Genomic DNA, 21,956 nt, shown 5'->3' on the forward strand with positions numbered 1-21,956 from the left:
CCGGTCCCGGTCCCGGTCCCAGGCTCCCAGCTCGCCAGTTTCCCTATCCATTCTTGGCTGTCATGTCGCATACATCTAAAATTAATCATTGGAATGCAGCATAATTTATTATGTCACACAGCAGCCGCACTGGCCACAAACACAAAATTGCCAGACAAAACCACACCAGAGAGAGAGAGGAACTGCCTTTCCGCATAGGCGTTTACTTCCTGCGGTTGACGGTTTGTCAGGGCGCCATTTAAAAACGGTCAGGACCCAAAGCCCCCAATCTGCCCCGCTCTGCGCTACCTCAGAAATGTCATGTCGAGTGTCGGGGCTCTTCAATCAAATGTGAAAATTTGTATAATTACAGGCTGGACGACGGCCGGCTTCCAGCGGTGGAGCCGTTTGATTTAATCAGGTTAATAGCGTTTGCATGTCGCGAGGGACCTCTCGCACACACACTCTCCTCCCTAAAATACTTACTCGCGTGGTGTGTGTTGGTGTGGGGGTTTAGAGGTGTTAAATGTTTGCGGTTGCATTGTAATAAACTTGCATGCAAATGGCCGCCCATCAGGTTTAATTACAAGGGCCTCCGAGCTGCGAGTAATGAAGAAAAACTGCCAACCTCCACCGGATGGTAAGTTGATGATTGATGAAATTTTTGTACGTGCCGGTAAGAGCTGGCTGGCGGAGGTGTGAGCCATCAAAGGGTTTCCCTTCCTGCCGCTGTATGTGTTATAAACAGCCGTACGTTTTTGTTAGCCCTATGATTGATTGCCAGTGGTTCAATCTTCCATTGGCCCCACTCATAAATCTGTGAAAAGAATCCTTTGACCCTTCAATGAAAACAAAGTTTTCGTTTTAATTTGCATTTTTTTAAAGTTATTTTTATTGCATTTCTCGCCCTCTTTTCCTCGCTTTTCCAAATGTGTTTTGTATGAATCTCAAATGATTTCATTTGTTTGCTATTTTATATGCCATTACCATACAATATTACATTTTTCCATTTTGCTTGTTTCTGCTTGTTTTTCAAGTGATTTGCCATGGTTTCTTTTGTTTCTCGTTTTTTCTATGTTTGTTTACAATTTGTCACAACCTTACAAATTGAAAATTGATTAAACCAATAAAGTTTTGTGTTTTGTGTGAGAGTGCTATTGGAATTGCCCTTCAATACTACTCGTACTATCCGGAATAGAAGAAGTTTTGAGCTGGATTTACCTTTAGCTTTAGCTTTAGTTTTTGTTTTAGTTTTTGTTTTGCTTTTGTTTGAATTTTGGTTGGGCTCAGATCTGCGACTGCTTTAAATATAATACTTTCTCATCGTTATATCTGCAATCTATTATCAATTTGGTTTTGGTTTCGGTTTCGATTTCGGTTTTGGTTTTTGGGTTTTGTAAGGTGGCGCCTGGGAATGGGCCTGGAATGGACAGGCTTCCCGTTCCCCGACACCTCTCGTTTCCTATACACGATGCTAAATTTAACAAAAAAAATTCTTTACCTTTACCATCTAAATGTTTAAAGATCAAATGGGGCTTATTTGGGGCTCCTTCTTAGTTTTGGGAGGGAGTGGAAAGTGTAATGCTATTTTCAATGTTTTATGTTTTAATTCATATTTTTATTTCAATTTGTGTTTTGCATTTGCTCATAAAAAACAAATGGTACAACTTACAATTTGGCACATCATTAAAGATTAGAGTTCTCATATAATATATATATATATATATATTTATATACTTTATATTTATACTTTATATGACGCCTACGCGTCTGATCTATGTGAAGTTAAACAAAAGTGGCGCTGGCTTATGGATAGACTACACAGATTCGTCTCTGGGAGTGCGGGATTGTGGGAGGTTGTTTCAAGGGGTCACAAAATAGGTCGGGTCAAAATGAGAACATTATCATACACATAATATATATCGTAGGCTACCATATAGCTGCAGTGTTTGATTGAGTTGCGTTTGCACTTATTGCATAATTTATCCGAGGTCTGACTTTTCCCTCAACGCATTGCTTAAGACAAAAATTGTGTTTTCCCTTAGTTTTGTTTTGTTTTTTGTTTTTAAAAATTGCGGTGGAAGTTGAGTTTATAATTTAAATGTATATATCGTACCGTATTATGTTTAAGTTTTGCTTTATAACTAGATGGTTTTTGTTTTTGTTTTTTTTTTTTTTTTTTTTGTATCTTCTGTCTGTTCATAAAACCCAAATCTGTGTCTGCGTCTGCGATTGTGTGTGTTTCTGTTTTAGGGTGATTTTTGGGGTGGACCCAAACTATTTTTGCGCTATTTGAAAAACGTATTATATTTAATTACGTCTTTATTATAGATAATTCACTTGAAAGCTACATTTAATTTGGCAATTGTTGGGTTCGATTTGTTCTTATCATTTTTAAAATTTTTGTTTTTGTATTTGTTTTCCTTTTCGCCCACCTTGTCTGTCTCTGTCTCTGTCATCGGCGTACTAACTAATATCTAACTAAAAATCGTTTTAAAATATAAACTTTGGCTTTGAAAATGTCAACGTAATGTATAGTATATCAATATAATAATTATGAGAGAGAATCAAAAAAAAAAGTTAACACATTTATGTGCGTATAAATCTGAGTATGGTATGACATAATTGCTTCGAGTTTTTGTGGGCAACCCTGGGGCATAGCCTGTTGCTATGCTCTCTTTCTGCTTCTCTTTGTGTGCGTGTGTATTGGTGTGTGTGTCTGGGAGAGGAATATTGTAAAATATTATATATGTATCTTCGTAAATATGTACATTCTGAGACATTCCAAGTGATTAGATTGAAAACAAAAAACCCGTCAAAGTTGAAGCTCTTTGGAGTCGATGAAATTTTCCTGCCTGCCTTCCATATAATTTCGCATAGTGTTTTCTTTAGTATTTTATTTTTGTTTTGTTTTGTTTCAAGGAAATTTGAAGAACACTTAAGAATTGCACGATTACACACACACACACACAATATTTAGTAGCTTTGTTTCCTTTAGCATAGTATGGTTCATAAACAACTAGTATAAACTTGACGACAGTAGCTGCCTAAGAATCAAAATAGAGAACGTCAATTTGGTTGTTGTTTCCATTGAGCATTTGTTCGTTAACATTTGAAAAATACACAACGTTAAAAGTTTTCATTTGGTATTTTTGCATTTTGCATTTTGCATTTAGCATTTGTTTTGTGTATGCATTAGATTCGAGTGTGTGTAGAAAATAAATTCTTAGTTTTCTTAGGAAAGGGTGTTTTCGCCTCGGTCTAATCCGAACAACGAAGTGAACAACGTCAAAGATTCATTTTTCTTTGCCTTTGCTCTTTGCTGGTTGCTCTTTGCTTTTCTTAATAGTTTTGGTTTTCTGTCTTTACACAACACACAAGGAAAGTGCTACGGAGTAGGAGCTAAAAGTTGTTTAATTTTTAATTCTTATTATTCGATTTCCACATCATTCATCAATGGCTTTTTTTGTCACTGGAAGCTTGACTTTTAAAAACTAATTTCTTTTTTTTTTGATTTTTTTTTGTTTGTTTTGTAGTTTTTTTTTTATTTGTTTTTGTTTGCTTTGCTGCTATGGCGGCATTTAAAGTAAATATTATTGTATATTCCAAGGATATGTCTACGTGTTGATCTTTTGCATTTATGTATGTATGTACCTATGCACTACGATTTTTTTTTTGAGCAATTCAAATTGAGTCGCGTTCGAGTTCGAGTTCTGTTTGGGGTTAGCTGCCAAAATATATAGAAATACTAGGAACAACCAAAGCAATGCATTAAAAATAAATTCGTCGACAATACAATACAATACAATACAGTACAGAAATGAGTATTCTTTGGGTATTTTCAAATAAGAAATTATGTATCTAAAATATATGCAAATAAACGTATGCTACTCCTAATACTCCTAATGCCTAATGCTTTGTGCATTGTCCCCCTCTTTGAAGTTTGTTCAAATAATATACAATTCGATTGGTTGATTTGTTCCTTTGCTTGATGCCTATGCTGCTTGCTTGCTTCTTACTACACACTACACACTGCTACGGATGTTAAATGTTAAATTTGTAAATCATTCAAAACGCAGGGAGGGAGGGATCTAAACTTAGTTCAAATATGTTCCAAAATCAACAACCAAAAGGTATGCTCGTATATAGTATTATTATCTGATGATGTTTCCGCATGAAAAGTATCTAAAAAAACATTGCTCTTTTTGTCTGGTTGGTTTCTGATATACAAATACAATGCCTATATCATAACTATATATCTTGTTGGTATATATATATATGTATACATATATATAGATGTATGTGTATGTATATATAAATTCTGCTTTGCCGCACAAAGTTTCAGCTTTTGTTCTGGTAAAAATCTACGCATGAAGCACATGTGTTTCCTTCTTTCTTTTCTTTCACTTTTTGCAAAACTGTTTTTGCAATATGAGTTTTTCTCTTCTTCTTTTCTTTTAATTTATGTAATTTTCCTTTCCTTTCGTTTCTTCCATTTCCTTTTGTTTTTTTTTGTTTTTACTTATAGAAACTCCATAGAACTGTGTTTAGCGCTTCTTTTGTTTTTTTTATGTTTGGTTTTGTTTGTTTTGTGGCTTTTACTGGACGACATTGATTTGTTCTTTTCTTTTGTTTTGTTTTTTTGTTTTTTTACTGCATTTGCAGTTGAATTTGCATTTGTTGCATTTAGCTTTGATTTTCAACTCTCCAAGATCTTTGAGCGGCGGCTGTTGTGTGTTGAGTATCTTGTATCTATCGGTTTGGTTGTAACTTCTACTTACTGCACGTAGAGGAGTAGAGGAGTATTTACTTCTAAGTTACTTGCTTATTTGCATTTTCTTTGTTCATATATTGAGCATTTTCATCGAGAGTAGTTCAAGTGCATTATTTGGCTGACTGGCGTTCTTAATGGTTCCTAATATGGCGTGAATCGATTGAAGCCGCCGCGGTACATGGTTGCCTACAAAAGCGGATGAAAAAGCAGAATTTTGGATTATTATTTCATAATAATAGGTCGCCATCATCGGTTGATAGTCGGTGGGAATTTACACGGCTTAGAGATATGTACGAGTATGTAGTCGAAAGAGTAGTCGAAGATCACTTACCCCATAGCCGGGCACGGGTCCAATGCCATGTCCTAGATAAGGATCTGCATACTCGCGCGCATAGCTAGAAATATTTTTGTTGGGGATTTGCATCTCATTAGTAAAGATGGTGGCTCGATGGTAGATGATAGATGATATGATGGCATCCAGATGGATCCCAGTTAGATTTGGTTAGTTGTTAATTTTGATTCTGCTCATTTCTCGATTGATGCTCTTAAGTGCTTATTGAAAGTTGTTTAGTTTGGAAATGGCTGTGCAAAAGAGCTCAAAGGTTTGTCTGAGGCCTTCCTTGTTGCTCTTTAGACTGCTGCTACTTGTTAAGCAATTACTAACACAGTTGTTAATCAAGATTGGGTTGAGGTACAAAAATAATGAAAATAAATAGTTAAAAGATTAGTAAAATGTTAAATGACAGCTGAAAGAAATCAAATTATAATAAACTTAAAATAAATGATGATACTTTAAAACACATAAACATATGATAAGTACATAACAACTTTGAAGAGAATAACGATTCCGATAAAACAATACGTATAGAAAACTCCTTTGAGATGTCCAGCAGTCTATATGGTACCAACAAATACATCAAAATCTAAGCCAAAATCTTTCAGTGCATGTATTAGTAGCGGTTATTGGTTATTGCGGTTAATGGATGAGCGACAGGTTGGTTAATAAGAGGAGACTTGCTCGGATTCCTGGATGGATGGAGGGAGAACTTACCCCGCTACGGTGGCATATCCGGCAAGGGCCGGTTGGGCGGCTGCTGCGGCAGCGGCCCCATAGGCCGCTCGGGCAGCAACCGCCGTGTAGGTGGTGGCAGCCGTGGCATACGCCTGCTGCTGGGCCTGAGACAGGGGTGTCTTTAACAGCGGAGCAGCGGCCTGGAATAATGTCAAGCAGATCGGGCGTTAGACAACAAAGGAAATAAGGCAAAGCTAAAGGAACAGACGCAGTTACAAATTTTGGGGACGACAACGGCAAACGGCAAGACTAGCGGAGGAGAGACAGTGAGCAAATATTGTGAACAAAATTAGGAACCTAAACCGGAAAGGAAAGGCCAAAATAAAGGTTGTATATTGTATGTACGAGTATATAGATTGTAATATTAACCAAAACCAAAACGAGTGCAGGCAAATGGAGTCGGTGTGGCGGTGTGATGGTGTGATGGTGTTGCGTTGTGGTGGTGTGATATCGTGTGATGTGTGGTGGGTGTTTTGTGCTTGCCAAGGATATACAACATATTGTAGTAATATCTATGTACACATTGATATAGCGGTAGTACGAGTACATAGTGTGGGAGAACGAACCATTGAAACCGAGAACTACCGAGAGAACCCAAGATGCCAGACTACGAAACCCAAAAAACGGGACACGAACCAGTAAAGAACTTAGCATACATAAGATTATACAACTAGGGTTAACTTAAGACTTATGTATATAATATGTACAAATACAAATACAGATACAGATACATATGTACGTATGTATGTATGTATGTATGTAGTATGGTGCAGGGGTATAGAACATACACAGAAAAGGCGCATTAACCAAAACGGGAGCAACAATAAACGACAAACAAACAGAAATCGCATTGTGGGTAGACTTTCGGGGGGAGGTTCGGGATAGAGATGTAGTATTTAAGGTGCAATTATCTAAAGCTAGATATGATTATTTTTACCAAAACATTCTGTGGTACCGGAATGCGGTTGATCGTATGTGGGTTACTGTTTAGCGTAGTCACAGTGCGGCGCTGTAATTTATGGGTTTTTGGTTTCAATAATTGATTTGTTTTCGATTTGTGTTGAGTATTCGATATTTTTGTCGATATTTGTTCGATAGTGGTAACGGTCGTGAAAGAATAACCAAAAAGAATTCGTAGTAGTTACAAAAATGTAGTTACAGCATTGAAAAATAGTATAGTATAAGTAAATTAGTCAAATATGTATTTAGTTATTATTCGTAAATTCAGCAAAAGCAAAGAAAATTTTCAATGTGAAGAAAAATAGCGATAATGAATAGATAAAGAAAGAGAGAGCGAGAGCGAGAGCAGCGTAGAGCATAGAGCATAGAGCGTATAGCGTATGCCTCTTAAAGCGATCTTGTGGTCAGTCACTACGACAATCGACAAACGACAATCGACGCCTTCGAGAATGAAGTTTTGAAATAGGTTAAAAGGAAAACGAACCAAACAAAGGATGCAATTATAGGAGTACGAGTACGAGTACGAGTATTGAGTATTTAGTATTTAGTATTTAGCAGATCTTATACACAAGTGTTCAATGTTCAATTCAATCGTAGGTATTGTTAGGTAAGCCTGGAAGCTAGCTTCACTCAGGATCAAAATCAAATCAAAGTACTTTACGACCAGTTCTCAACGAAAACATACGAGTGTAACACAGCAAGAAATCAAACCAAGTCAAATCAAATCAGGACGCGTCTTGGCGTTAGTTCGGATCGGAAATGGAAAATGGAAAATGCAAAGGAAACATAAAAGTAGTAAAAGCGCAGTAAAACAATATAGTATACGATATAGTATGTATAAATGTATAAACTTTTGTTCCAAAAACCAAGTCAAATGTTTCAAAACTCAATCGGTGTTTTTTTTTTGTTTTTTTTTTTTTTCACAAGCTAAGTACCATCAAAATATAAATAATACAGATTGTTCTTTCATTTTTTGTTGTTTTTCTCTTTTGGTTTTCTTTGATTGTGGTTAGCATATTAGTTTGAAAAAGTTTTATTACATTTAATATGGCGGCTGGCTGAGCGGCTGGAACTTCAGTGACCGGTTTGGCTGCCTGGAAAATTTATATATAGATATTTTTGTTTCATATTTCATATGTATATATTGAGAACAAGTTAGCGGTTTAGTTCAGCCTAGACTAGAGAATAATAATAGCTTAGCACATATCCTAAATTGTAATTGCTATTGGTGTTTAGGTTTCTGTTTCTGTTTCGGTTTCTGTTTCTGTTTTGCTTATCAGCTATCAGTTATCAGTTAGCAGTGGGATCGAGACTCACCTGGAAGCGTAGATTCGGATCAGCGGATGCAGCGGCTGCTAGGAAGGGATCATAGTATACACTGCGATTCGGGGGATAAGAGAAGGTGAGAAAAGTCATAGATTAATACACGATTATGACGACAGCCACAAGTTCATTGGGTGGGCGGGTGTGGGTGTGGGTTTATTTGGTGAGGGTTCAAACGAGAGGGCTCGTCTCTCGTTCCTTCTTTTTGGAGGCACTTAAAGCAAAATTCAAAAATTTTCTTCAGCATTTGGTTTTTTTTTTTTTTTTCAATTGTTTGTTTTCATGTTCTATTTTTTTTTAACGCACTTGTGTGGTTTAGGTTTATGTTTTGGACGCTATGAGAAAACAGATGGGATAAAGTTTTCAATTTTGAAAATTCAATGAAAACTTTATCCGCAATTCTGTTCGGTTTGTCTTTTCGGTTTTGTTTTGTTTTGATTAATTGTTGTTGTTGTTGTTTTTGGTACCGGATGCTGTGGGTAAATGGCTGAAACTTAAGGCGTAACTCAATAAAAACTCAAAAAAAAAAAAAGTAAATCAATCCCCCTCAAGCCTAGCCCAAAGCAAACCTAAAAAAACTGACTACTGACTACTGCCTAGACCTGACTGACTGACTGCCTGACACCTAAGATCTCATCTGATCTGATTCAATGTCTATGCTGCGAGTCCCCGCTTGGATGACACTTGAACTGATTGGAGGAAATGTATTTTCATTTTGATAGATTAAAGAGAACGAAAGGAAAATTATAAAGTACATGTGTATGTGGGTATGTATAGAGTGGTTTATATATATAGAGAGAGTACTAGCAAAAGATAACCAACCAACCAACCAACCAACCACATACATAGGTCATTCCATTTCCCAAAACTACATACTTAAAATGTTCTTGCTTGCTTTTAATGTTGTTGCTTTTGAGTTTAAGACAGAACAGACATGTCATGCACCTATGTATCTAATTAGTTTTGCTAGATCGCATATGTTTTGTTTTTTGTTTTGTTTGTTGGGGCGTAGGGGATTATAGTAGATAGATCTCTGTAAGTGTAAGTGTAAGTGTGTGTGTTTAATGGGTCGGCATTCATTCATACGCTATCGTGTATGGTTTAGGTTTATGGTGGAGGTGTCTCTGTGTGAGGGAGGTGTAAAGCGCAGCCACAAAAGAATAGGTAAATGGTCTATATATATATATATGTATGTATATATATATAGTATAGGTGTGTTATATGTGTGGGGGAGAGCGGGGGGTTCTTCGGTGGGCAAGAAACATGCACGCAAGGCTCTGGCAGAGCGCCACACTTTCAAGTCAAATTCAAATGGAAATTCATCATACGCCTAGTGGTACGGTACACAATATACACAATCAAGTAGGTCCCTTAACCAAAAATTAAATACAAAAAATTAAAGATAAAACGATGCCAAAAACACACTGCCGTCAGTCAAGATATGAGCATATACGAGTATGTGGATACATTATATATGTATATATATATATGGTACGAGTATAGATTTAGTTTATAGGGGTTATAGGGGTTATGGGAATAGTTTTTTGTTTATGTTTTTGTTTTTTCTTCTTTGCTTTTGTTTTGGTGGGTAGCGTGCGTTAATTGATTGGATTATAGATTGGATTGGAACGGAATGGGTTGGATGGGATTGCTGCTTTTGCAATTTTGTATTCTGTTTGGGTTCGGTATCTAGTATGTTCTTGCTGAGAATTGTAATCAAATTGTAATCAAACTCTATATGTAGTAGATTTCGTTATATGCGAGATTAAAACTTTACACACACACAAGATAGCTAAAAAAAAAAAACACTTGTCACCAACAAGATAGATTATTAACATTAGAGAGAGAGAGAGAGAGAGATATATATATATATTTAGAGAGATAGAGAGCGTGTGACTCGGACACAAAGACAATCTTGAAGCTATAAACAATTGAAGCTCGAATGCACTGAATGTAAATAATAATAGTAAAAATAACAAATGGATGGCATGGTACGTATGGTACTTCCGTGGCATGAACAACCAGTGGGTTAAACAATAAGAACGAAAGGAAAAACCATTACATTGTTTATGTATAGTAGATCAAGTGCGCTAGGACTACATTCAAAGATTGGCAAAAAGGTATCGAAATCAAAGAAAATACAAAGTTACGGCTACAGCACAAAAGTAACTACTTTTTGGTCGGTGTGTGGTCGCTGCACCGACGGAGGCGCCACCACGGAGGACTCTACTTACGGCGCAAATCCATGCAAAGCGGCAGCATTGTTGGCCGCATTGGCCGACGCTGCCATGGAAGCAGCAGCCGCAGCAGCAGCGGCCGGCGTCTGTTGAGCAGTGGCCGCCGAGAGGCGGGCGGCATAGGCGGCCGCGGCAGCAGCACTCGCATTGGTGGCGACTCCTCCCTGGTTCTGGGCAGCCGCAGCAGCGGCCAGCGACTGTTGCAGGGCCGAGTGCTGTTGGGCGACGGCAGCGGCATTGGCTCCAGCGGCCGTGGGCACGGCCACCGCCTGGAGTGTCGGCTGCAGTCCGGCGAGCGCGTGGGCGTGGGCATGGGCATGGGCATGCGGATGCGAGGCGGCTACGGCGGCGGCATGCTGTTGCTGCTGCTGTTGTTGTTGCTGCTGCTGCTGTTGCTGCTGGTGCTGGTGCGCCGCCTGCTGCTGCTGCTGGTGGTGCACCTGCTGCTGTTGTTGCTGCTGCTGTTGCTGGTGCTGGTGGACCTGCTGCTGCTGTTGGGCGGCTGCTGCGGCCACGGCGGCGGCGGCCACCTGGCGTTGCTGCTGGTGCTGTTGGGCGGCGGCGGCCGAGGCCGCCAGCAGCGCTTGATGGTGGTGCGTATGATGGGGATGATGGTAGGGTGTGGCACCGACCACGCCCACATGTCCACGTTGAATGGCCACTCCACGCATGGCAGCTGCTACGGCGGCTGTGAGGCGTAACGGGGATGGGGGTATTTTTGTTTGGTTTTTTTTTGCGATAGTTTTTTTTTGCAACGATTTCACACAACATTTTTGACCAGTGTAGGCGTGTGTTTGTGTGTATGTGTGGTTTGTATGTATGTGTGTGTGTGTGTTTTTGTGTTCGTGTGCAAAAAGTAGAAAAAAGGAAAAGAAAAGAACATAAAACGCATGCGGTTAGTTTTCTCATTGTTTTTTTTTTTTTTTTATAAGTAAATATGTATATATATAGTAGAATATATGTAGTATATATTTGGCAAGATCTAGGCATTATGTATTAACGGATTTTATTTATAAGTAAATATATATATAGTTGATGTATATATAGCACTGAGATGATATTGGTATATACATATAACAATACATAGGACGAATACATACGTGTAGCTCTCATACATACAAATATGTAGATGTAAATGTAAATGGGTTTTATTCGAAAAATACTTAACATTAGAACACTCATTTACCAATAAATGCTACGCAGTTGCATCTTAAATTGCATATTCAGATATAAATAATATGTATATATGTATAAGTATGCAATAATTGAGAGAGAGAGAGAGATAGAGATATTATCATCAACAGTACGAAAAAACATTGGACCGATCTTTAGTACAGTAGCCGGCATACGTGGCATACGTGGCGTATGCACAATGTACATCCATATGCAGCAAGACCTCTTTTTTGATTGCAGTGTGGGTGGGTGGGGGTGGGTTAGAAACGGTCTCGAGCGTACAAAGCATATCGAATATATCAAATTTCAAATTAACAACTTTAAGTTTAACCCTTGCACCTTTCAAATATGTTTCAAACTAGCAAAAACATTAACTAAATGACGATGAGATGATGGTTCGATTTTATAGCAGTTTAAAGCTGATAAAGGAAAATAGAGATAGAGATAGAGAGAGAAAGAGAAAGAGAGTGAGAGCAGGCAAGGATTGCCTTATGCTCGACAGTAGTATCTTTTCTGGGAAAACTCCGTGGAACGTTCTTCATTCAATTGGGAATCAGGCCACAAAAGCCACATTTTTTAATATTAAACATTAAATAATTCCACGCGGTTTTCCCACTCAATTTGTAATAATTGCATTTATGCCTGGTAATTAAATATTTCCGAATTGACAGCGACAGCCCCACACGAGCAAGCCGCTAACCAGAAGCGCTGCCTGCTTGTCATTCGTCAGAAACAGGTGTGGGGCGGAGCCCCGCGTTGCTGTTTTGATTGCAAATCACTGCCCAAATCATAATTGAGATTTATAGGAAAAACTGGCGTGGGCTGAGGAAGAGTTCTGGGCAGGTATGTGCCACATTTTGCCGCAAATTGAAAACTTGTTTGGACAGGGCGCAATTAAAAATTCGATTTGCCACATTTGTATGCAAATTATTAGCTAAAATCGAAAATATGTGGCGTGTGCCATAGAATTTGTATTTCGGAACCAAAAATGTTTATCAAATTTTTGAAAAATATTGCCAACATTCCATAGATGTTCTGTGTTGATTTTCTGTGGCAAGCCCAATGCATTGGAAACGAAATAATTAAAGAAATATAAACTGCTAAGAGCTAGTGGTAGATGGGCAATGGGGGCGGTGTTTTTGTAGCATGCAGAGAATTGAAATTTGAAATTTCAGGGGCTTTCATCGGGCAAATTGATTCGAATTCGGTTTTCCTTGCATTTGTTCGGCCAAAGCAAAGATTAAAAACACAAAAACAAATCGAAAATCATGCAAACTGCAAATATAATAGTAACAGAAAACGAATAACAGACACAGAAGAAGTAGATGAATGAAAGATAGATAGAAAAAGTACAAAGAGAGAGAGAGAGTAGAGTAGAGTAGAGTAGAGTAGAGTAGAGTAAAGTAGAGTATGGTTGCTAGAAGGTGATGCTCTAAGAGTAAAGGCCTTACGGAAAATGCTTGCTTGCTGCGGCAAAAAATATATTCGCTATCGAATATGCAATTTACGGATTTACGGTACATTATATATGTATGTATATGTAGACTATGGTTAAAGCTAAGACCTTTCCACATACTTAACGTCTAAGAGTTACGGTTACGGTTACGGTTACGGTTACGTTTACGGTTACGGTTACGAGAGTACAGTTGCTTTCGGGCTGGAGTGGATGTGGTTGCCACTAGTTGGATGGGTTATCGATTAACGCGCGTGGCTATCGATTACTCGATGTATCTGCGAGTGTGTGTGTGTGTGAGTGTGTACTAGGAGTTTGTGTGTGTTTAAGTGTGTGTGTGTGCCTAGACGTTCGGAACAATCTCAAGCAATCTCAAGGGCGCCAAAAGGTATGCAATATTTATATAGTAGATATATGTATGTACTAGTATCAGATAGTTCAAAGTTCAAATAGTAGTCAAACCCAAATGCGTAAACCAAATTAAACAAGACAACAAACATTTATATAGTATGTAGGTACATATCATCGTATCGTATGGTACAGAGAATCTCATAGCTAAAGAATTGTCGGTGATCTTGTTTTTGGGTTCAGTTACGGTTACGTTTACGTTTACGTTTACGGTTTCAGATTGTTGTTGCAGTAGTGTTTTGGTTTTGTTTTTGTTTTTTGAATTCTGCTTTAGAGGCCTGCTTCACACGCCATCACCAAAGACCCAGAACTTTTGTCAGATTCGATCATATACTTGTGCTCGTAGTACCTCCGCCGAGGCGCTGTTGCTGTCGCCGTTGCGTTGGACATGGCGCTGTGCGGTGGGCGTGTCGTTAGCATAATGGGCGTGCCACCAGCGGCGGCAGCCGCAGCAGCAGCAGCCGCAGCGGCCGCTGCCGAGGCCTGCGTGGCCACGGGACCCGCCGTTGCCGCTTGGGCCACGGGCATGGCCATCGACACGGGCATTGGCATGGGCGTCAACGTGGGCGCTCCGGCGCCGACGGGTGGACCCAGGAAGGGCCAGGCGGCGGCCACCGGTAGTCGATATCCTGGTTTTTCATATGTACACATATATTTATTTTTGGATCAATTTTTGTCACCATTTCAATGGGAGGGTGTGTGTGTGTGCGTGTGTGGATGAGTATATTGTGTGTTCTCTCTGTGTGTGTGTGGATGTGTTTTAAGATATATATATAGGTATTTTTATATATATATATATATATACATATTCAATTGGATGCAGTGGGAGGCGAGGTGGTTCTGTAGATGATATTGCATTTGTTGTTGTTACTGTTGTTGCTTTTTCTGCTTTTTGTTGCTCTTGGGCTCAGTTCTAGTGGTATAGTCTGATTGGATCTTTGGCTCGCGACGAGGACGACAGTCACCAGAGCTGGTTACCATATGATGTTTACAGTTACGAGTACGAGTACGAGTACGAGTATAAATACGAGTAGTTACGTGGCTAGGGAGCATTTTCAGACTTGTGTCAGACCAAAGTAATTAATTAATACCATTAACGAACTCAGGACAACAAAGAATACGGTATACAGAATAAGGTATAAAGTATAAAGGACATAACATACAACAGAACTGATTGTTAAGAAAGGAGTGTGGGGTGAGAGCGAGAGAGAGTGTGTGTCGAAACCAAAACAAATGTAAGAATATAGGAATATAATAGGTATATTTATAGGCAAAAATAGTTGGTAGCTTCGGTATATAGTAGATATACATATAGGATTGGCAATGTAAGGTAGTGTGTAGTAGTATAGTAGTATGCTTAGGACAACACAGCCGCAAATACGAGTAGTATGCTAAACTCATAACCATCATTGATTCCGATGATCGCAGGATCATCGCAGTCATCAATCAATTCAATTCAATTCAATTCAATTCAATCATCAATCAATTATCATTATCATTATATCAAGACTAGTAAGAAAATTGCCGAGGCGACTGCTTTTCATATAACGGGATTTGTTGTTCTTGTCGAGCGGGTGGTGGTGGGGATTGGGGGTGTTAATGTGGGCTGTTCATCTTATACGCAGACAAAAACATAATCAAAACAATGATAAGGAAAGGAAACCAAACTTGACGGGGGGGGGAAAAAAAAAACAATTATCAAATACGTTGCAGCATTATATTTAGGTATATATGGATGGATTGTTGTATGCATTCGTTTATGGTTTATATTTTATAGTTTATAAATTTATAGATTAACGCAATTCCATTTCCGTCGGGACCTACCGCAAATAACAAACGAAAAAAAATAGGTACATGTCTCTATAGGAACAAATGGAACAGATATGCCGCTCAATGAACATCATGGGTTGTGGGGGGGGGGTAAACGTAAAACGAATGTCATTTTGGTGAACTTTGAACCTCGATCATCCTCCTCCTCCTCCTTCTCCTTCCTACCGACCTCGGTGGATGGACCCTACCACATATGTATTATGTTTAATCAATATCATTTGTTTTTGTCCTGCCTAAATAATTGTTCTTTTGGCTTACAGGCTAGAAAATGTCTCGGTAAATGTCTCTTAAATATATTGTATTTTATATATGTATATATATATTGTTGAAACACAAAACTGATGAATTACGAGTATTTTATGGTACATATAATCTCTCGTATGATAACTTATTGTCACAGTGTTTAACTCTGACTGTGTGTGTGAGTGTCTGTTCATTATTTGAGAATTTACAACAAAACGTACGGCAGGCAATAAATACGTAATAGCAGTAGTAGTAGTAGTAATGGTAATAGTAATAAAACATCGATTGTGTGGTATGGAAAAACGTTGACAAATCTCTTACCTTCTGGCCATTGTACGCAGACTGCAGCAATGCAGCACATCCAGCAAATGTTTATATTTTTTTTTAATTTTTTTTTTTTTTTTTTTTGATTTGATTTGGAATAAACATGTTTTTATTCGTGCGGAAAAAGCATGGAAAAGAGAAAATAATTTCATTAGTTTTTTTCGTATTTAAATGGAGATTTTATTGCATTCGCTTTTTCGGTTTTTATTTGATGTTTTGTTTCTGTTTTAAGTAATTATTTTTATTATTATTATTATGATTATACAATATACACATAATTGGATACATTTCGTTATGGCACACACAAAATACAAAACAGGCAGCTCTATGGTACAGCTTTTGATTATGGAAACACAATACACAGATACAGATACATTTTGGAGTTCTAATTGATTTGTGGTTGCTGTGGTTGCTGTGGTTCGTTCGTTGGTTCATGATTTCCATGGTATTATTGTATTTTCGGGGGCGGGGGCGGGGGCGGGGCGGGCAGTGCATGCAGCATCTCTTAAAAAAGAGCTTAGGAAACGACAACATTCAACAAAATGGTAAATCAGCAAACGGCAAACGGGTGCCCTTCCTTGGGTTTCCCTTCCTTGTGGCAATCGAATGCCTCGCTGGGCACACAATGAGCTCCTGTCTCCTTGCACAGGACTCACAGGAGTCTGTGCTGTGAAAATGGTAAAATAAATACCCAAAAATGCAGTAAAAGACATGTCAGACAGTCAGACAGACAGACACTGGCTGGATGGGGGATGGGGGGGGTGCGGGTAAGAAGAAGTATTGGGCGACATAAAGGCGCATTAAGTTTAACATGTCAAAGGATCAACGTAAAAAATAACACATATATATACGCAGCACAGCAAGAAAGTTGCAAAGACAAGAAAGAGTCAGTGGGGGGCATAGTAGGGTCTGGGTCTGGGTCTGGGTGGGGGGGGCAAATCAGCATAGACCGGGCAAAAGTTTCTTCCGAAAGGCAGCGCTGCTCACATTTGCATAAGACATAACACAACACAACGAGCAAAATGAAACGAACGTTTCTGCGGCATGCCCCCAGGGTGCTTCTGCTTCTGCCGCTCCCGCCTCTGGCAACTGGGAGTAGTTTTTTTGCAGTAAATGTGGTGGTGGTGGTGGTGTTGGTGGTGGTGTGTGTGTGTGTGTGAGTGTGCAACATGTTTTGCAACTTTGTGGTTTATTTGTAATTATCCCCGGCTACCGCTTGACTGACTGACTGACTGTCAGATGGATCCTGCCTGCTCCTGCCTGACTGCCAGTTTGATCCCTCTCCTGCCTGCCTGACTGCCACCTAACGAGCAGGACGGACAACGACGTGAGTCTTCCTGCTGCTCCTCCTTCGGCTCCGGCTCTGGGTAATAATGTTGCAAGCGATTTGCCATGCAAAAGAAGCCGAAAGAAGTTCGAAACGTGATAAAGTGACTGCCACAGGCCAGGCCAGAGCAGGCCAGGGCAGGCCAGGGGAAAATGGAGCTCCGTTTCTCTAATATCCTGCCAGGGCAGGGCCTTTACCGAGCTTTTCTCTAAATAGAATACTTTCCCCCCCCCAACCCCTGCAGCTCCACCCAGCTCCAGCATTTAGTGCAACGCAAATGAAGCGCATTAGGTGCATGTGCACGTGGGCAGGGCAGGGCGGGACGTGGACGTGGACGAGCACAGATCCAAAGCAGCAAGAAAAAAGGGTCTTGTTCGGAGGATGGGGATGGCCATTGAAAAGAGCAGCGGCAGCGGCAGCCAGGCAGCCAGGCAGCCAGGCAGTGGCCATTGCTGCTTCTGTCTCCGAGCCTCAATCATATTGGCCTTTTTGCGTCCAAGTCGGAGTTTTGTTGCCAATACAAAAGCATTTTGCATCAGCAGAAGGATAACCGACCACTGGGGAGCCACGTCGCCGCCGCTGTTGCTCCTGGCAACGCTTTGAGCCGCTTTACCAGAAGGAGGAGATCCGACAGCCCCCTTTCCATATCCCAGCCAGTACCTGGGCTTCAGTTCAGTTCCGTTTGGTTTTTGCTTTGGGCTTTGCTTGGGTTTGGGTTTGGTTTGTAAGCGGCTTATCGTATTGAGCGAACCCGAACGAAAGTATAGATTGTGCTCTTTGAATACTTTTTAATGGCAAACAGAGTGGAGACGATTTAATCAGCAGTATTATTTATTATACATTGCATGGAAAAACTTTTCCCGGTTTCATCTGCTACTTCCTCACCCTGCCCCTGCCCCTCTTCACTCTTCAGTCTTCCCCCTTCGCTTTTTATAGTTATTTGTAAAGAAATGAGAGAAGAAAGTTTTGTGCAGCCACAAGTTCCACAGAAATTCAGTGCTAAACTGCAAAATGGTACATGGAAATATATACTCGTACATACATATCTAAGAGCTTCTGGCTGAATTAACTTTAAGAGGGGAAATTGGTAATACACTTGTAAAGGACATTCGCCAGGAAGAAGCGACAACAAGCAGGGGAAATGGCCAAACAATCAAAGGGATTTACTGAAGGGGTTCATTCAAGTAGAACAGAATTCAATGCAAAATATATGTATACAATATTGTGGATAATTTTTACAAATATTCTAAGAACTTCAAAAATGCCAACAAAAGGAGAGTGGAAACGGGAAGCGCCCCCGCGGCCGAGAGTTTGGCCAAGAAAGAGCTGCTACCAGTCACGTGTAAACGTTGCTTTCCCACCCACTTTCTCCACTTAATTTACAGGACACAGGACACATGCTGGGACATACATGTATGTGTTTATCAAGCTTAAGCATTTATCGTTTGTACTCGTTTGTATATTGTGGATTATATCATTTTTGTGGTGGGCGGGGAACAGAGTTTAAATTTTGATTTCATTCAGCCAATCGATTGGGCGGTGGAGGAGGGGCTGGGAAGGAGTAGCGACAGTTAACGTGCAACATGCCATCGTTCTTGAGTGTCTTTTGAAAAATGGCTGTGTGGGGTTGTATTTTTTTTTTTTTTTGGGGGGGGGGGGGGGGGCAGGCAACGGTACAGGCATTTTCATCTTAGTTTAGTTTAGATATTTTTTTTTTTTGCTTTTAATGTGTGTTTTGATTTTTTTTTTTTTTTTGGGTGGGTTTTGGGCTCACCTAGAGCTGGGGCCGGTATGGCACCATCTTTGGTCAGTACGACTGTGTGGGGAAACAGTGTTTCAGAGAGAGAGAGAGAACGAAAATGATAAAATATAAGTAATTCTTGTCAATCATCATTATCATCAATCATCATCATCATCAATCATCAATCATCATCATTATCAAAGTAGTCAAAGCAGACGCATTAAACATAACTTAATCGAAACCACAAATACACACTAAATTAATTAATTATGAACTATAATTATTTGTAGTGGTGTGTGTGCGTGTGTGTGTGTGTGTGTGTGCTTTTATTCGGGTTTGGGTTAGGGTTAGGCAGCCGCAACCCCGCAAGAAAATAAGCCAAATTACACAAGAATAAGCAGTCAAAGTCAATATATTGAAAGGTTTCCAACAGGTACGGATACAGGTACAGATACAGGTACAGATACAGATACAGATACTGGTTAATGGTGCAGCTTCGCGTTAACAAGTTTTGTTGCTTTGGCCTCCAGCCCCTCCTGGCACACTCGATTAACAAACAAACGGTTGAGCATTTTCTAGCGTGTGCTGCCCCACAACAAAAAAAAAACAGGAACGGGGGTAGGGGGTAGGGGGTATGGGGCTAGGGAAACGTAACATTTTCATTAGGAACACACACATTCTCGCTGGCAACTCAATTTCTCAGTTGCAGTTAGTTTTAGTTTTAGTTTTAGTTTCAGTTTTTGGCCACCAAAGAAGTTGATGTGAAAAGTTCCAAGGCAAACAAACAACAAAGTATATGAAAAAAACAAAAAAAAAAAAAACTAAGGGAATGTTAAGAAAGCAGCAGTACGTATGGTAGGAGCAGCAGCAGGAGCAACAATGGACATTTAAGTACTGGCTAAACGGGGCAGCATCAGGGTTTCAGTGTGCATTCGATCGAGCATCAACGAACAAAATGAACAGCTGATTGTACAAGTACTGCAACTGCAACTGAAACATTGATGTTCATGCCAAGTAGTGAAAGTATGACGGATGTTTCGCAGACGAAGGCCCACCAGTACGTTTAGACAGTACTTAAAATGCTATGCTTTCATTTCTGCTGCAGCTCTCTGGCTCTTGTTCTTGTTCTTGTTCTGTGGCTGTTGCATTTCATCGTAATTGCATTTCGTTGCTGAACATTTAAACTTGTTTTACGTTTTACGTTACGTTACGTGGCTTCCATGTTTCTATTGATGTGTGTGTGTGTGTGTGTGTGTATGTATGTGTTTGTGTGGATCTATCTATGAGTGTGTGAGTGTGTGCATGTGTTAGGATCACTTACCGTTGGGTACTGCTGTCACTTTTTTGGTTTGTACACGTGCAGTGGCGTTATTCACCTTCACAATTGGTTATTTTTTTTTATTTTTTGTTTGTTTTGTTTTTGGTTTTAACGAGCGATCAGCGAGCGGTGGTGGTTGTTGTTGGTTGTTGTAGTTGTTGGTTTTGGTGATGAGTTTTTATATATATATATATTTTTTTTAAATTTTATATATCATATACACACGCAAAGGTACAGTATATATATAATATATATACATATATATATATCGAGAGAGAGAGCGATCGCATGTATATAGAGAATGTAGAAATAAATTATGTGTTAGTTAACAATTACAACAAAATCTTTGCAAATTGTGTGTTTAAGTGTTGTTGTTGTTGGGGTGTTGGGAAATTTGTGTGTGTGTGTGTGATTCTAGGGTTCTATAAAATCCAATATTTCTATCATTTAAATTAAAATTTTGATATGAAAACTATATTGAAAATTGCTAAATGTTTCAAGTACTGAATATTTTTGTAAAAATTTCGAAATAACTTTATTTAAATAATTGTATTGATTTTTTGTTATTTTTTTTTGTTACAGTATTAAATGAATTTTTATTTGCCTTCCATTACAATTTTACGGACACTATGTCCTAGAATTTCATCCTATTTATGTTGTTCTGTCTGCCTTTTTCCGGGGCTAAAGATCATCCATTGGTATGGTTTCCCCAGTCGTATATATGGCATGGCTTTCAATGCAATTTTGATTATTATTTCGAATTCATTTACGCTCGATTAATGTATATACTTTTTGAAATTAATTTTTTGTGGCCTTTTAGCGAACGGACGGACATGCGACATCCGTTTCCGGCTGGGCATGTGGCAGACCTTTTGTGGACTCAGAGACTTAATTAGACTCGTGCGATTCCCGCAGGCATTTGGCTAGCGGAAAATAGCACAGCACAGCTCAGCTCAGCCTTTTGTGCGGCTCAGTTAATTTGTTTAACCAACCATCGTCCGACGGACAGATGGACAGACGGACAGATGGACGGACGGACATAGAGACTGACCAATACATGGTCCATCCGTTTCTCTGTGTGCGCGCGGACACTTTGTGCATTTTCAGCATATTTTAAATGCCAATTATTTGCGGCTCCCCATTTAACATTTAACATTAATCAGAATAAAAAAGAGAGAGATCGAGAGAGAGAGAGAGAGGGAACAACAAAGGGCGGGCGAAAATTGTAATTAATTTTTAATGAAAGGCAAATAAGAATCCCCAATCCTGAACGTAATTTAAAAATCAATCACGGTCGGGGCGGGTCGGGCCGGGCCGGGCACAGACTCCGGCCAACATCATGCTGACAATGCGTGAGGCGATCCCTTTCCTTGGATTAAATGAAAAACAATTATGGAAGGTGGCAGCGCCTTATCTCATTGGAAGGACACACGCCAGGATTACAAGTTGAAAGGCAATTTCTTTGTTTTTTTTTTCCTTTTCTTTTTTGTGAAATTAGTGGTGGATTCTTGTTGTTTTCTAGGGGGATGTGTTTAGGTGTGTGTATGTGTGTGTGTGTGTGTGTGTGTGTGTGTGTGTGTGTGTGTGAGTATATGGATATGGTATATGGTATATGGCATGCACCCACCTCGATTTTGCGTCCCTCAACCACGGTGCCGTGTAGACGTTCGCGTGCTCGTTCTGCTTCGTTGCTGTTAGCGAATGTTACAAAACCGAATCCCTGCCATTCGCAATCAAACATGCAATTAAAGAAACATATAGAGTATATAGATTACGATTTCCAAAAAATACGAA

At 39.5% G+C, this 21,956-nt stretch overlaps 1 protein-coding gene across 32 annotated transcripts in view; it reads right to left on the bottom strand.

Moving 5' to 3' along the window:
* Window positions 1–2,104: 2,104 nt before the first annotated feature.
* Window positions 2,105–21,956, bottom strand: part of LOC108151193 (ecdysone-induced protein 74EF) — a 125,764-nt gene continuing 105,912 nt past the window's right edge. For 8 of the 32 annotated variants that reach the window (XM_017279640.2, XM_033387286.1, XM_033387292.1 and 5 more), the window contains 11 exons: window positions 21,790–21,882; window positions 20,166–20,220; window positions 18,878–18,919; window positions 15,774–15,794; window positions 10,343–11,033; window positions 8,103–8,163; window positions 7,826–7,879; window positions 6,763–6,834; window positions 5,805–5,965; window positions 5,085–5,148; window positions 2,105–4,939 (listed from right to left, as the gene is read on the bottom strand). In XM_017279640.2, the coding sequence (XP_017135129.1) occupies window positions 4,895–4,939; window positions 5,085–5,148; window positions 5,805–5,965; window positions 6,763–6,834; window positions 7,826–7,879; window positions 8,103–8,163; window positions 10,343–11,033; window positions 15,774–15,794; window positions 18,878–18,919; window positions 20,166–20,220; window positions 21,790–21,882 (1,359 nt within the window). In that variant the 3' untranslated portion in view covers window positions 2,105–4,894. Of the gene's footprint in view, window positions 4,940–5,084; window positions 5,149–5,804; window positions 5,966–6,762; window positions 6,835–7,825; window positions 7,880–8,102; window positions 8,164–10,342; window positions 11,034–13,713; window positions 14,009–15,773; window positions 15,795–18,877; window positions 18,920–20,165; window positions 20,221–21,789; window positions 21,883–21,956 lie in introns of those variants that run through there. The other 24 variants (XM_033387287.1, XM_017279664.2, XM_017279650.2 and 21 more) reach the window with 22 other exon arrangements.

The sequence above is a fragment of the Drosophila miranda genome, chromosome XR (genome assembly GCF_003369915.1).
Source record: "Drosophila miranda strain MSH22 chromosome XR, D.miranda_PacBio2.1, whole genome shotgun sequence".
NCBI lineage: Eukaryota > Metazoa > Arthropoda > Insecta > Diptera > Drosophilidae > Drosophila > Drosophila miranda.